This window comes from Alosa sapidissima, chromosome 3, assembly GCF_018492685.1.
Source record: "Alosa sapidissima isolate fAloSap1 chromosome 3, fAloSap1.pri, whole genome shotgun sequence".
Taxonomy (NCBI): domain Eukaryota; kingdom Metazoa; phylum Chordata; class Actinopteri; order Clupeiformes; family Clupeidae; genus Alosa; species Alosa sapidissima.
Window position 1 is genome coordinate 22539813 of NC_055959.1, and position 14088 is coordinate 22553900.

Sequence of the window (14088 nt, forward strand, 5' to 3'; positions counted from 1 at the left end):
CTTGAATCTGTTGATGTTTATGTCATATTTGTATGTCTCAATCTGTCTACAAAACATGCCAGAAGTCATCGTTTAAGGGATTATTTTTCAAATTCTTCAAAACCTGTGAGTTACTTTGAGCTACCAAGTTCTTTTTTTCTTACTTCGTCCCCGCAGTCTAAGTTTATCCTTACATAGTAGGGGAATCCATAGTAAGTCTGTAGAAGAGAGAGATTATTTATGCAATTTCATATGCTAAACACTTAATGCTTTGACCATATCAAATCATAGTCATTACATCAATTGAAATTATGTGTCTGTTCATATTGTATTTCTTTCTCACAACGTGTTCTGTGTCAACAGGCTGGTCAGTAAGAGACTTGATGACTGGGTTCACTTTGAGGCTAAGTTTCTGCTTCTCCATGCCACCAGAGCCCATGTGGTCCAAGTTTATATTGCACACATACAGAGATGTAAGTGGGTCCCCCAGTTCACACAACTTCACAGCCCACACACAAGCATCCACCTTTGTCGCCCCAAACATTAGGCTCAAAATTGGCAGTACTAGGCTGAAATGCATTTCTGGTGACAAATAGAAACAGGTTAAGTAGGCCAAAGAAATGTACATCTTAAGTAATCATCGAGATAAATAAACAATGTATACAACTGAGGAAAAACTTACTTCTGGTGTCCTCGCTGGAAAAATCTACCTGAAGAGGACAACTGGCATGTTTGAATTTGCCTGAAATAAAACAGTCAAAAAGATGATCTAAAGTCACACACTTTGGTCACAGAGCTAATGTTAGCTTTATTTACTAACAGCATCACAATAGGCCTGTCCTCAATGGTACAGCAGCAAAACTAGTCAACAAAATAGTGGTGGGCCAGCAAAAGAGTAAACGCAGATGGCGAGAAGCTAGAAAAAAGCTGGTGACCCAAGTTAGAGTTTGGATATGCATAGTTTTAACTGCTGGTCATTGAATAAAGCTGCAACTCCTCAGACTACAGCTGTATCTTGAGTATGTCTAGCTGTTTACAGACATGACCTTTGGACAATGTCCGTGCAATTAGGTCTGGATCTCAAACGGACTCAAACGGACTGATAAAGTTCCCTTGGCCTTTGGAATTAAAATAACCCCACATCATCACATACCCTTTACCATATCTCAAGATTGGCATGGGGTACTTTCCATTAAATCATCTCTCAATGCAAATTAAACCAGCTATTAGGCTAACTGAAATAAAACCATCCCAATCTCTATCTATTTAACTGTACGTACACACCGCCGCCGACTTGAGCTTCCAAAGATTCAGGAAGTCATTAATTTTCAATGGAAGCCGGTTTCTCTCAGCTGCAAGAAGCGGCAAATCCGTCGGCGTCGCGTTTCGGGCGTCTTGAGCGACTTGAGCGTCAAGCAGAAAGTTGAAAGTAAGTCAACTTTATGGTAATGAGCTATGACGCGGTTCAGCGACCAACGACCAGCAACCAAAAAAGTACAGGGAAGCTTTGGACGCTTTGGCCACTCTGACGTGACAGAACATGATCGAACGTAAAATGCTATCTTAATACTTTATTTAAAGGCTGTCTATTCGATTGGTTGCTGGTCGTTGGTCGCTGAACCGCGTCATAGCTCATTACATAAAGTTGACTGAAACGCACCCAAAACGCGACGCCGACGGACAACTGTCACATTGCCTTGGTGCCATTGATGGGAAGCACATACACATCCAGCACCCGGCACACAGTGGTAGCACATGGCATAATTATAAGAACAGGTTTCCGGTTCTGATGATGGCGGTAGTAGATGCAAATTACAAATTTATTTATCTTTATGTCGGTACTCAGGGTAGAGTGTCAGATGGCGGGCTTTTTGCCCATTCTGATCTCAAAATGGCATTGGACCTGGGTGTCCTTAACATTCCACCAGCAGAAAAGCTACCAAACAGTAATGTCACCCTGCCGTACATGTTTGTGGGAGATGAGGCTTACCCTCTTAGACATGACCAAATGAAGCCCTATCCATTCAGGCAGCTAGATCATGATCAACGTACAACTACCGCCTTTCACATGCGCGGAGAGTAGTAGAAAATGTCTTTGGTATTCTAGCCAATAGGTTTAGGGTATTTCGCTCCACAATCCTCCTTCACCCAGACAGTGTTACCATCATAACATTGGCTGCGGCGTGCCTGCACAACTTCTTGCGTGAGCTTCGCTCTGAGACCTACTTGCCACCAGGGTTAGCAGACTGGGTGGATGCAGACCACACTGTCCACGAAGGAACATGGAGGGAAGGACTTGGGGCTATGCAGAGCTTGCCAGCTGAAAGAGCACGGAACCCCACCCTCACAGCTAAGCAACAAAGAGACATCCTGAGACAATACTTCATGTCACCTGCTGGCCTGGTGTCATGGCAGGAAGACAAAATTTAGGCCTAAATTATTAATTGTCATTAATCAGTTTTGTCAAGATTATTAAGACTATCAGGTATTTATCATTTGGTTTGTATACTCTATATATTCTTTTAATTTATGTTTATGCTTTGCTTTACCTTTTTAAACTTTATCTTTTAATCTGTTTTATTCTATTTTACATTATTTAACTATATTCATAGTCTTGCACACCTGTCTTTGTATCTTCAAGGCACTTTGTTTCTGCCTTCCCTGTTCTAACTTGTAAAGCACTTTGGGTCAACTGTCGTTCGTTTAAATGTGCTATACAAATAAAATGACTTGACTTGACGACTATATATTTTTATCATTACATTTTCTTATTAGGGCCCGAGCACCGAAGGGCGCAAGGCCCTATTGTTTTTGTAAGGATTATTATGACCGCCGCGCAGCGACGTCCTTAAAGGGGCAGGCAGTCAATTAGACGTACACCACCAATGTAATGACATTAAACAGAAGTGTAGTCAAATAGTTTACATCAATATGAAATTACTAGATACTTACTTGGCTATTAGTAATTATGCAGGCCACAGACTATGAATTACTAAAAAGATATGAACCTAATATGAATTACAAAATATATGAATGTATTGAAACATATGACATGATGCCATCTCTTTAGGTGACTGTCTTTTTTGGACAGTTCTACGAAAGGTTATACTGCTTTGTGAATTACCTCAGTCAAAGCATTTTCACAAATAAAGTAGGCCTACTTTGATTTTCTGTAATCCTTACTGTTTACCTTTGATTATCCTTTTTTAATAAGCATCAAGATTATCAGTGTGATTTTGGTCTTACTAACCTTAATTGCCCTAAATTAAAAAAAAATAAAAAAAATCGCAACTATTTTTGCAATTTTCACTTCCTCCCGCAATTTCTCCACAAGAAACAGCTAAAAACACCGCAACTTCCATCCAGGCATTTTAGGTTGAGACAGTCTCAAAAAACCTCGTGAAATCCTGGAGGGACTGATTTTCTACCTATCCCTTACTGCCACTGGGGAAAAAAAAAAAAAAAAAAGAATTCCCTACCGACCCATGGCCTCAACTGACAACCAACAGGAACCAAACCTTTTTTTTTATGCCTTATAAATTGTGAAGCTTTTTTTTAATATGTTGTAATTTGACGAAATGGCGAAATTATTATGACCGCCGCGCAGCGAAGCGGCGGTCATATAGGTTTCTTTTCTTTTTCGCATGTCCAAATTTCCGTCAAGGATTCCCGGGACACTGTAAGACCGGGGTACACGAAACTTGGTGGGCATGTAACCCCACATGGATAGCATGGAACCATCGTTTTTCGTTTTGAATAGCATGTCGGAATAGCTGCATGTAACCATTAGCTATGTACCAAAAAATACATTTTATCATGATTCGAAGTGCTGTAAACAGTGTTGTAAGGCAACACTACAAATCCGCTTGGAGCTCCAGTGGAATTATGAATTGCTGACGAGAATTCTCGGGCTAACCATTGATGTGCCGTGAGAAAGGTTGGGAATAAGCAAAGAGTATAGAAGTTACTTCTATACCAGAGACGGTTGATAAAGCGAGACGATTCATAAGAGGGTAAATTCTGGCACGTTGTGACATGGGGTCGAAGCTGTCACGCCCATTTAGGAGTCTAGCAGGAGGTCCAGTGTCTATGTATTCCTATGGGAGAAATGAAAATTTTCACGGAATATGACCAATCCCTTAGCCCTACATTCAGCGATGTAAGTTTTGAACCCATTTTCAAGAAGCCACATGTCTCCCTAACATTCCGACATTGAAATTGTATTTTCCAACGAAACAAATAAAGACAAAAATAGCTTTGTTCGTGATCTGTCACTGTCTCCTCAAAGCTCTTGTGCACAGCCACCTGTTCTCAGAGGCTCTAAACTCAGAGATGGTTAATAAACTAACCTAACATTTTTTGCTAGAACTAGTAGACTACCACAAAGTTGCTGAACATATGTTACTTCAGGTTTGTTTGCAACAATATATAAGTTTAACCAAAGTTCTTAGCTGCTAGCTAGCTAGCGAACATTCCCATTCACTTTCCGTTTACTGTGCTAACGTTAGCTAGCTAGCTAGCTCGGTTAACGGGGCAAAATGAAATTATTCATTCCGTGTCCGAAAGAGTGTTTCATTGGCATCACACACAAACAATGACTGTAAAATAGTATACACAATTATATGTATATGTTATTGTAGCAGGTAGACCTTCTCTGCCTGCTATTTCCCCATAGCACCTGCAAGTACTAATGAAGGGGGCGGGGCATAGGCATTTAATCAATCTGGCACCAGTGGAGTGCTACTTAAGAGGGGCAGTAGCCAGTAGTAATGTAGACTCCACTGGTGTAGCCCCTGTCTGTGCTACTGTCAGGTACAAGTATGCTGTCTCCCCATAAACATTTGTGGTTTTATGTTATGTATATTGTGGTGTTTTCATTGTTTAATCTTCTGTGTTCTGTTCTTTTAGGCAGCACAGTCATGCTGATGGGGAACATGGGTCGTGCTGCTGTCTTGTCTTGTCTTGGTTTTGCTTTGGTTATTTGTTATGTTTGGTTTTTGTTTTGCTTGTCTTGTCCTTTTTGTTTGTGTAACTTTTTTTATGTTTATTTAGTAGGGAGGTGGCTCTGAGGGCGGTCTAGTCTAAGCACACGTGTGGTGTTTCTGGTTGCTGCTTATAGCTTTGCTGTGTGCCTTTGCTGTGTAATAGGGGAACCTTTTATGATGTTTGTATGATATGTGTGGACTTCCATAACTGCCACCCTCAGATCTCCACTTCCCAACCTTTTTCTTAATAAATATTGTTTTTCTGGAATTCATGTCTCCACCGTGTAGTTACGAACCTGAAAGCGGTACAAGCTCTTAAAGATTCCATGACTCATTAGGCTTTAGGGTGGCGTAGTCAGGCTACTGTGATTGGCCCCTTCCTATGCATCACCTTGTTACATTATTATTGCTTATTCAGAGAAAAGTTTGTTTTGACACGCCTATTTAGGAGTCTGGAACTAGTGCCATTTCGTTCCATTGGTGAATCGTCTTCTTCATCTTAGTTAACTATGGACCCTTTCAAGAGTTCCATTATCAGCATCATAGTTGGCCCCACAAGACTTCCTTTTTAACATTCCATATGTTATCTTAATGGAGAGGAAGTAGATTGGGGCCCAAATAGAACGTTCAAGCATTGTTTTTGTTTTTATTGTTGAAAGGGTCTATAGAATCTTTGTCTATACTCTTTGGAATAAGCACCCACCAGCCCAGCACTAAACTCCGAGCGTGGTAAACAAAATCGGATATTTCAGGCAGTAAACGCCCCTGTAAGAACCAAACTAGATTTTGTTCAAATCTACACACCTATGTCTACTGAAAAATGTAAGGTTAATTTAGCAAATGTTATTTTGAAGTATTAAAAAACATTGTTGTTTTAGAATTTTCGAACGAAATGGATGGCATTAGCACGTTTACGAATGAAATGGCCGCTGCAGAGCATATTCAATGTCACAGGGTCATGTCTAACACTACATAGGATAACTACATTACGAATAATAAAAATGAGTATACAGATGAGTGACATTATCACTTAAATAAAGGCAAATATATTTTTTTTGTCAGTAGTGAGTTGGTCTCTACGTTAACTTGAAACTAACTTACTGTAAAGGGGGGTGGGTCACACAGCTAACGTTAACATTAACGTTAGCTTCTTTAACCTAGCATCTAGTGCTACAAGTTTCAAACACAACTCCTTTCATTTGTTGTATTAACTTGTCAACAGTTCACATTAGTTTACCCGGATAGTACCTTGCAGAATATATCATTATAGGGTGTCAGACATGACATTAAGAGACACACGAACTTCACGTTAGCAGGTCAAACTTACCAGCAAATTAAGATGGGTTGTCTCTGCAGTGAATGCCGTCTGTGCCAGTAACAAAGATTCTTCTACACACTGTAAACCTAAAGCGCGGGAATGATGCCAAAAAACCTCCCTTCCTACCAACCGGTGGATCCATCAAACGTCATGTCAAACGCCTACCACCCATAGACTGTAAAAAATAAGCACCAGCACGTTCATTGCTTTATGATGCAACAACAAAATTGTAGTCTACCTCTCTGGAGGATTTGTGTTTTGTACATTTTGTCTGTTTGTTTATCTTTAAACATCATTTTCTAATCTTAGATTTTAGTTTCACGTTAGCCTATGTTGCAAGCAACGCTTAACATGACCAACATTGTGGTTAACTAGTGTCGATATCATAGCCTATTGCGAGTAGTTGTGAACCATAGGAGCGTTTAGGAACTTTAATCGTAGCCTATAGCTAAATTGAAATAAATGCGAATATATGATAAGTACGGAAGCCGAGAGATACGGAAGCAGAGAGAGGCCACGTCATATCATTATTTTTTTCACCTTGTTATCTCGAGATATCAAAATAATTAAATCATCGAAAAATAATTAAATTAAATCGAAAACAACACAAATTAATTCGTGATCACGGGAAAACGAACAAGAAAGCCTGTCAGTTCGACTGGCGACCTACAGTTGGAAGCCGGTGTTGTGTGCCTGGTTTCTCCACCTACTGGTTTCCTTGCGCGTGCATGCGCTGCAGCAGTTGTCAGACCTTCACAAACAAGTTGTTTTAGGCTGTTTGAGGTCGCTTTTCATACGCCATGAGCGGTACATTACAGCCACTCGGGCAAAAGACAAAATATATGTTTTTGAAAACTAGCATTAAACTGGATTCGATCCCGCAAAAGCAACACATGCATGACTCTCTCCAGCCTGATTCCCTACTCCTTGAGCCAACTAATACCTGGCTGTTACGCGATACAATTAACTGTTGTAGGCTACCATCACTTAATAACGTAGGCAACACCCAGATAACATGTTGTCCAGGCTATCTGAAACAAGTGGTTGCCCTTCATCTAAAACAGTGGTCCCCAAACTTTTTCTTCCGAGGCCCAGCTCACTATGCCTGGCTCTAAGAGAGGGCCAGAGACTCGAAGTATATCAGTAACCATAAATAGATTAGTGCCGTGAACAACAGCAGTGTACCTTAGTTGAATATTCCATTACATTTAATCATAGGCTACTGCAATTTAATACCATTGTTATCTGTGTTTATGTTGCCATCATGTCATATCAGTGTAAAATGTAGCTTAAATGAAATAATATTAATAAAAAGACTTTTCCCAAAAGCATTCCCAAAAGTATTAGCAGGGAGTCCCAAAAGTATTTTATTCAAAAATGTGAGAACTCTGAACTCTGTGTCTTTGCATACACAGCTCAAGTTGTGAACAAGCAATATCCTATGTCTTCACCGTTTTATGAAGTGCTGGCAAAAACATCTGAAATGACCACCATTCTAACTTTCACTCACCTGATTAGAACTTTGTGAATTAGTGAATAAAAATAGAAATAATTATCCCAGAAAGTCCCAGAAATATGACTTGAATAGAAGTTAGTTAGTTATTAACAATTAATTGATAAACTTCTAGGATACTTTGAGCACTGATGCAGTCAGCATAGGCCTCTTATATTGATTGCAGGTAGGCCTACATTTTTTACGTTTTAAATGGCAAACGCGAAACAGCGCCAAAAAAACCACCAGTGGACAAAAAGAGTATTACATGTGTACTGTTAACACTCGCCATAGAGAATGAATGGGGGAAATTACGGAGTTTATAGTTTGACGAAGTCGTACTCCCGTGCGGGCCAGATGCTATATACCACGGACATGTTTTGGGGGGCCACCCAAAATGAGGTGGCGGGCCGTAGTTTGGGGACCACTGATCTAAAACAACTGGTTACCTTGGGCTGCTACGGTCGTCAGAGCACTGTGCACAGTAGGCCTATGCTACTCTTTGTGGTTGATCAACTAAAAATAAAATATGTATTTGGTGATGACGTTATTGTAGGCCTAGTAGACCTAACTTCTGAGAAATTAAATGGTACGAGAGAAGATACGATCTACATAGCGCACCAGACCGCGATGTCTTCAAGGGTTGAATGAAGGGAGTTTGCAAAAAATAGCATATTTTTCAAGTCAATAAACATTCTTAATTTTCGAATGTCTTTGTCAGGGAACATTTGACTTTTCAAAACCATAGGCCTGGTATATTTATGGTTCTGGGAACCATAAATTGTTAGCTGGGTAGTCGCTTAGTTAAGATAAAGGCAATACCATTTGTGTCACCTAATGCAAGACAAAATGTTGCCACGGTGTTGCTTGCGTGGTGATTTGTGAGGTGATTTGATGACGGTGTTTAGATAATTGGAGTAGCTCAAAGAGATAATGCGCTAAATAGGTCAGTCTGGTTCGTAGGTGTGCGTATTTATTGCAGGTTCGAATCCAGTTTAATGCTATAAAGTGTGCAAAATCATAGCCTTTATTTTGTACGAGTGGTTGTAGTGTAATGATCATGGGATAGATATGAAATGCGACTTCAAATCCGTCTAAAACAACTTGTTTGTGAATGTTTGACAACCCCTGCAGCTGTACTATAGCCAGTAGGCCTAATGAAGGGCTTCAGTTTGAGGGCAAGGGGTAACTTAGGTGGGATACCTCCTGTGGGTGAATCCGGGCCCTTAGCGTCAGGAATGTAAGGATACACACGAGAAGGATGAGCAAATCAATACCACCTTACCACCCTCAAAACAGCCCTAGTTGTTGCCTCTCAGTTGAGGTGGGGCCAGACCTGTTTAAGATCCAGGTCTGAAGTAAGGGTTGTGACATCCATGGGGGAGGGGATGATAATTTGGGCTGACTTTGGTTTGGCCACCTCGCACCTGCTGCCAACACTGCTGGGGACCTTGATTGCTGCCTCCGCTGCATACTTCCAGACCGACGCCCCTGATACAGATTGGTGGTCCAGAGAAGCCAGCTTGTCTCTTCCGGGGCTCTGCCTATTGGTCTTTCCTGCTTGGCCCTGCTTGTAGGACTTAGCAGAGTAGAGACGGTGAGACCTCTCGGCCACCTGATTGATGGACTTCTTGGCCACCAGAGGGATGGATTTCTCGGCCGCCTGCTTGGGGGACTGGGGAGGGGTGTGCCTCAACTGGCTTCCAGGAGGTACGGATCCCTGTGCAGCACCTGTTTTGGGTCCTAGCTACATAAGGTAGTGAAGTGTCAAAGAATCCATATGTGAGCATAATTAGAAACAATAAAATGCCACCATATCCCTCTCAGTCTACTCTGTGTTGCCCTCTGTGTTGCCCTATGTTTACCATGTCTCATTTTGGATTCTATGTTTTGTACTGCACTGATACATATGCAAGGCAGCCTCTGATGAAGTCCAGAAAGAGTGGATCAGAGGTCTTCAGAATGCTGGCCAGATCTTTGGAGGCAGTTTTTCTGGTGTTGCCCTTGCTATTGGTGTAAGGCCTTGGTTTGCCATTAGGCTCTGGAGGAGAAAAGGCTCATAGTTTACATGGGGACAAACTCTCACAGGGCCATCTTCTCCTTAGGTCATGTCCTGTAACATGACTGCACCTGATATCAGGAACTCACCAAAAAACTTTTTCGTCCTAGGCGCAGTCTGAAGCATCTCCTCCGGAGGCACTCCCAGCACCTGAGGCACAAACACACCTCAAAGATCATGACATGCAACTGCAGCACTCATTCACAAAATGGAGAACCTGTGTTAGATACACAGAACAATTGCTGTTAGACAGTACCTCCATGATGAGGGCAAGCTGGTCCTTCTCATTCTCGCCAGGAAAGAGTGGCACGCCGGTGTACAGCTCCGCAATGATGCAGCCAAGGCTCCACATATCAATCTCTATGCCATAGCTGCAGCCCAGGATGATCTCAGGGGAGCGGTAGAAGCGGCTCTGGATGTAAGAGTACACTGCGGACAAAAAGGCCCAGAGGTAAGTGGTGAGATGAGAGGGAGACTAGACTGTGGGGATGATGAAGAGGACGGGAACAGGGAAGGGCTGTGTCTCACACACCTCTCTCATGATTGAAGAAACTAGATCCAAAATCGATCACTTTGATGTTCTGCGAGCCTTTCTGGGTGACAACGATGTTCTCCTGCAACAAACACCCATCAATTCAGCATTGAGATCATGAACAGTAATGGCCGACAGTAATGGCAGACATTCTGCATCATGCAAACATTTTTTTCAAGCAGATGGATGGGATAGATGATAGCATACCGGCTTTAGGTCACAGTGGATTATCTTCTCATGATGAAGCATCTGCAGGCACTTAAAGATGGAGTGAGTGAAGCGATGCACTGTGGCTTGGCTGAAGCCCTTATAGCGGTTCTTCTTCAAAGTCTCATGGAGGTTATCTCTGAAATCATGAAAAAAAACAAGTGACTCTTTAGATGTAAAGTATATAGTCACATCACATGTGCTAAATGCTCTAATAAAACAACAATAACACATCATGAATATCCATTTAGCCAATGTATGTTGGTTTTCCTCTAGACCACTAAAGCTAAGTGATTTTTTTAAAAATGTCACATTACTTTACAGTAATCAAGTACCAAATCTGGCATACATTTTGCCGTTGATTATTTTGACCTTATTCTGGAAGCTTAATCATCTTCGGTCACCATCTTTCTAACATGTGGTAAACTAATGAGTTTTCTTAGATTCATTTCCCAGCCGTCCACTAGCCTTACCCCTGGAGCTCAAAGGTGATGCATAGGTGATCATGGAACATAAAGTACTCCTTCATGTGGATGACATTGAAGTGGTTGTTCCGATCTTTCTTGCGCAACAGATCCAAGATCTTGAGCTCCACCAGGCCTTGTTGCTTGAATCTGTGCCCAAAGCACATGAATTAATAACATAATAGAAATATGTATTTATATGAATATGTATTTATAGAAATGTGTATAAGTATATACATTTATGGAGTCTTTTTTACCTTCTTTTGTTGCGAAGAATCTTAAGAGCAACCAGTTCTTTGGTCTCTTTTCAAAGTCAAAGTCAAAGTCAGCTTTATTGTCAATTTCTTCACATGTTCCAGACATACAAAGAGATCGAAATTACGTTTCTCTCTATCCCACGGTGAAGACAAGACATATTTTACCAATTTAAGTCCACAGACAAACATAACATTCAAGTAAACAAAAAAGTAAGTAAATAAGAGGGCACATATAATAATGAAAAAAATAAGAGCAGCAAAATTTGGTTTAAATTGTGCATAGACAGTCAATAAAATACTAGTGCAAAGTCAGGCCAATAAAAGGCTTGGGTAGTTCTGTTTGACCTAAGTAAGAAAGAAAGTGACATAGTGGTGCAAGTTATGTAAGAGCAGCAGAAGTGTTGTGTTTTCAGGACAACAACAACAAGTTGTAAAGTGTACAAGTGTGCAAGTGGAGTAGTGCACGCGGCCATTGTGGGTCCAATGTCCAGGATGTTATGTAGCTGAGGGTGGAGGGGGGAGAGGAGGGAGAGAGTTCAGCATCCTTACAGCTTGGTGTATGAAGCTGTTGGTGAGTCTGGTAGTGCGGGAGCGCAGGCTTCTGTACCTCTTCTTTTGGTCTACATTTCAGGACTTTTCAGGACTTTCAGGAGTTTGGTTACAAAGACCATAACTTTAGCTTTAGAATGGTTTGAGTACAATACATATTTTAATATATAAATATGAATAAATAGAATAAATATGAATAAATAGCTAGAAGCTGAGTTTACATGATTATAATATGTATTTATTTTTGGTCTGCTTGTTGGGCAGCCGTGGCCTACTGGTTAGCGATTCGGACTTGTAACCGGAGGGTTGCCGGTTTCACTAATTCACGGATTGGGATAAATGCAGAGACCAAATTCCCCTCACGGGAGTATATATACTTATACTTATATATACGTATATATACTTATACTTAAAGTGCGTATTCTAAAAGACTTTTATTGTGGTATAGGTGACAGGGTTTGTTTTTTCACTCTCGAGACTCCACTTGAATGAAATTGATTAGACGTTACTGATAATCTTTTTAAGAAAAATAATACTAACTTTATCTAACTCTAATCTAACTTTTTCTAAATCTATCTATCGTATCGAATCATCTTACCTTTCCTTATACCTATTTTTCTACGGATTGTTGAAGACCTGTGTTGTTTGAATCTCGAACTCCGATTGTTTTTTTTATGTACACTGGAACACTGGATGGCGAGTCAGTCCCCTTGGATCGATTGAACTGTTCTACCCTTTCATACTGGATAACCAACCCCTTGAACTGCCCTTCCATACTGGATAACCAACCCCTTGAACTCGACCCCTTGGATCTGTTCCCTGGACACAGATAAGCCTTCACACATACACTGACATTTTACACTCACACCACCTTACCCGGGTATTTCTTTTCTTTTGGACATTTGAGTTTTTAACTATTGATTTGATACTTTAAATTTTTTTAGGGGCTCTTTTATTATTTTATAAGGTTTTGCATTTATTTACTATTTATTTTCTATTTACTAATATTTCCTCTTCTTTTCTCTTAGAGAAAAGATATTCTTGCATTTAATAAACCTGCATTATTTATTTATAACATTTTACATACTGGTGTCCTTGTCAATTTACTCCCCCCTTAATGCCGAACCTAGAACTGGCCTAAACCTAACTGTAACTCATAGAAGCACCTCCTTTTTACTTTAAAGTACAATTTATTATTAAGCAGAGCAGAGGGGTGCTACAATCCCTTTCCAATTACCTCCAGAACTTCATAGCGGTATTGAAGGTGGTCATGCAAAACCTTGAATATCCATAAAGAAAAAAAAATATTTCATGACAATGCACACTCCAGTATTCGGTCATGATGCAATAATAGGCTGATAATATTCTTTCCGGGTCCAACGGCTTTCAGAGCCGCTCGTTTTTCTCTATAGACAGTAAAATAAAATAAAAATTCCGCTATTCAGAGTAACCTCTAATAAAATTGTCATCCTACTAATTACTAATAAAATCCTATTTTTCGTGGAAGCCTGGACGTCACCCTTGATTATATCATCTGGCTGCACAGCTACAGCAATTACTCTGTTAAAGTTAAGCCATTTTGTCATGTGTGCATGTGAAAGCTCCTGTGGTGTACAGGCGCAGGGAACAGAGTAGCAAGACAAAGGAGGGTTTGAAGCATCTAGTCTGCTTATCCAGCTGACTGGTGCCCAGGTGAAAGGCAGGTAGGGTTACCTGGAGTGAGAAAGGGATCGGGACAAAGGCATAGAGGTCCAGCACTGACAGGTGCCGTTATCTGTATCTGTGTGTGTGTGTGTGTGTGTGTGTGTATGGTGGTAAGGGGTGGGTTACTGGGTTTGGTTGGGTCATGGGCAGAGACACCAGTTCTCAGGTAAATTCCTACTCTGAGGGGTTGCCCACCGCTCAACTGCACACACTAGGAGAGTGCATCCCATGGGACACTCTCTGTGAGGATAGAATGAGAAAGGCCTCACCTGCTGGTAGGGTCTACCAGATACCATGCGTATACCAGATTTCTGGGGTTTGCTCGATCGAAGCCGTTCCCCAGATGTCACATGCAAGCCAGACCCTGAAGTCCCAGCGTGGGGTTTGGGACCCGGAGGACACTCATCCGGCTGTAAAAAAAGATTTTCACATCATGACTTTCCTAAAACACAGACTTTCAGCACTGTCCTCACCTCTAAATATTCAACCCCGGCCAATAAGGGACTGGTCGTTTTTTATTTAAGTGCTTTCCAGAGGAGCTT

The 14088-nt window shown here is 41.0% G+C and overlaps 2 protein-coding genes across 5 annotated transcripts in view; both read right to left on the bottom strand.

Moving 5' to 3' along the window:
• The window catches only part of LOC121705195 (cation channel sperm-associated protein subunit gamma-like), a 118562-nt gene extending 111868 nt beyond the window's left edge, over positions 1 to 6694 (bottom strand). For 2 of the 4 annotated variants that reach the window (XM_042086036.1, XM_042086034.1), the window contains exons 1-4: positions 6292 to 6692; positions 662 to 721; positions 323 to 561; positions 144 to 197 (exon numbers count right to left, since the gene is read on the bottom strand). In XM_042086036.1, the coding sequence (XP_041941970.1) occupies positions 144 to 197; positions 323 to 559 (291 nt within the window). In that variant the 5' untranslated portion in view covers positions 560 to 561; positions 662 to 721; positions 6292 to 6692. Of the gene's footprint in view, positions 1 to 143; positions 198 to 322; positions 562 to 661; positions 722 to 6291 lie in introns of all 4 variants that reach the window. The other 2 variants (XM_042086035.1, XM_042086037.1) reach the window with 2 other exon arrangements.
• A 2963-nt stretch (positions 6695 to 9657) lies between these two features.
• LOC121704940 (dual specificity tyrosine-phosphorylation-regulated kinase 4-like) lies at positions 9658 to 13842 on the bottom strand. The gene is made up of 9 exons (XM_042085510.1): positions 13816 to 13842; positions 13525 to 13555; positions 11294 to 11339; positions 11046 to 11186; positions 10573 to 10711; positions 10366 to 10447; positions 10090 to 10262; positions 9923 to 9983; positions 9658 to 9815 (listed from the first exon to the last, which is right to left on the bottom strand). The coding sequence occupies exons 1-9, from the start codon at positions 13840 to 13842 to the stop codon at positions 9658 to 9660; spliced, it is 858 nt and encodes a 285-aa protein (XP_041941444.1).
• Positions 13843 to 14088: the final 246 nt, after the last annotated feature.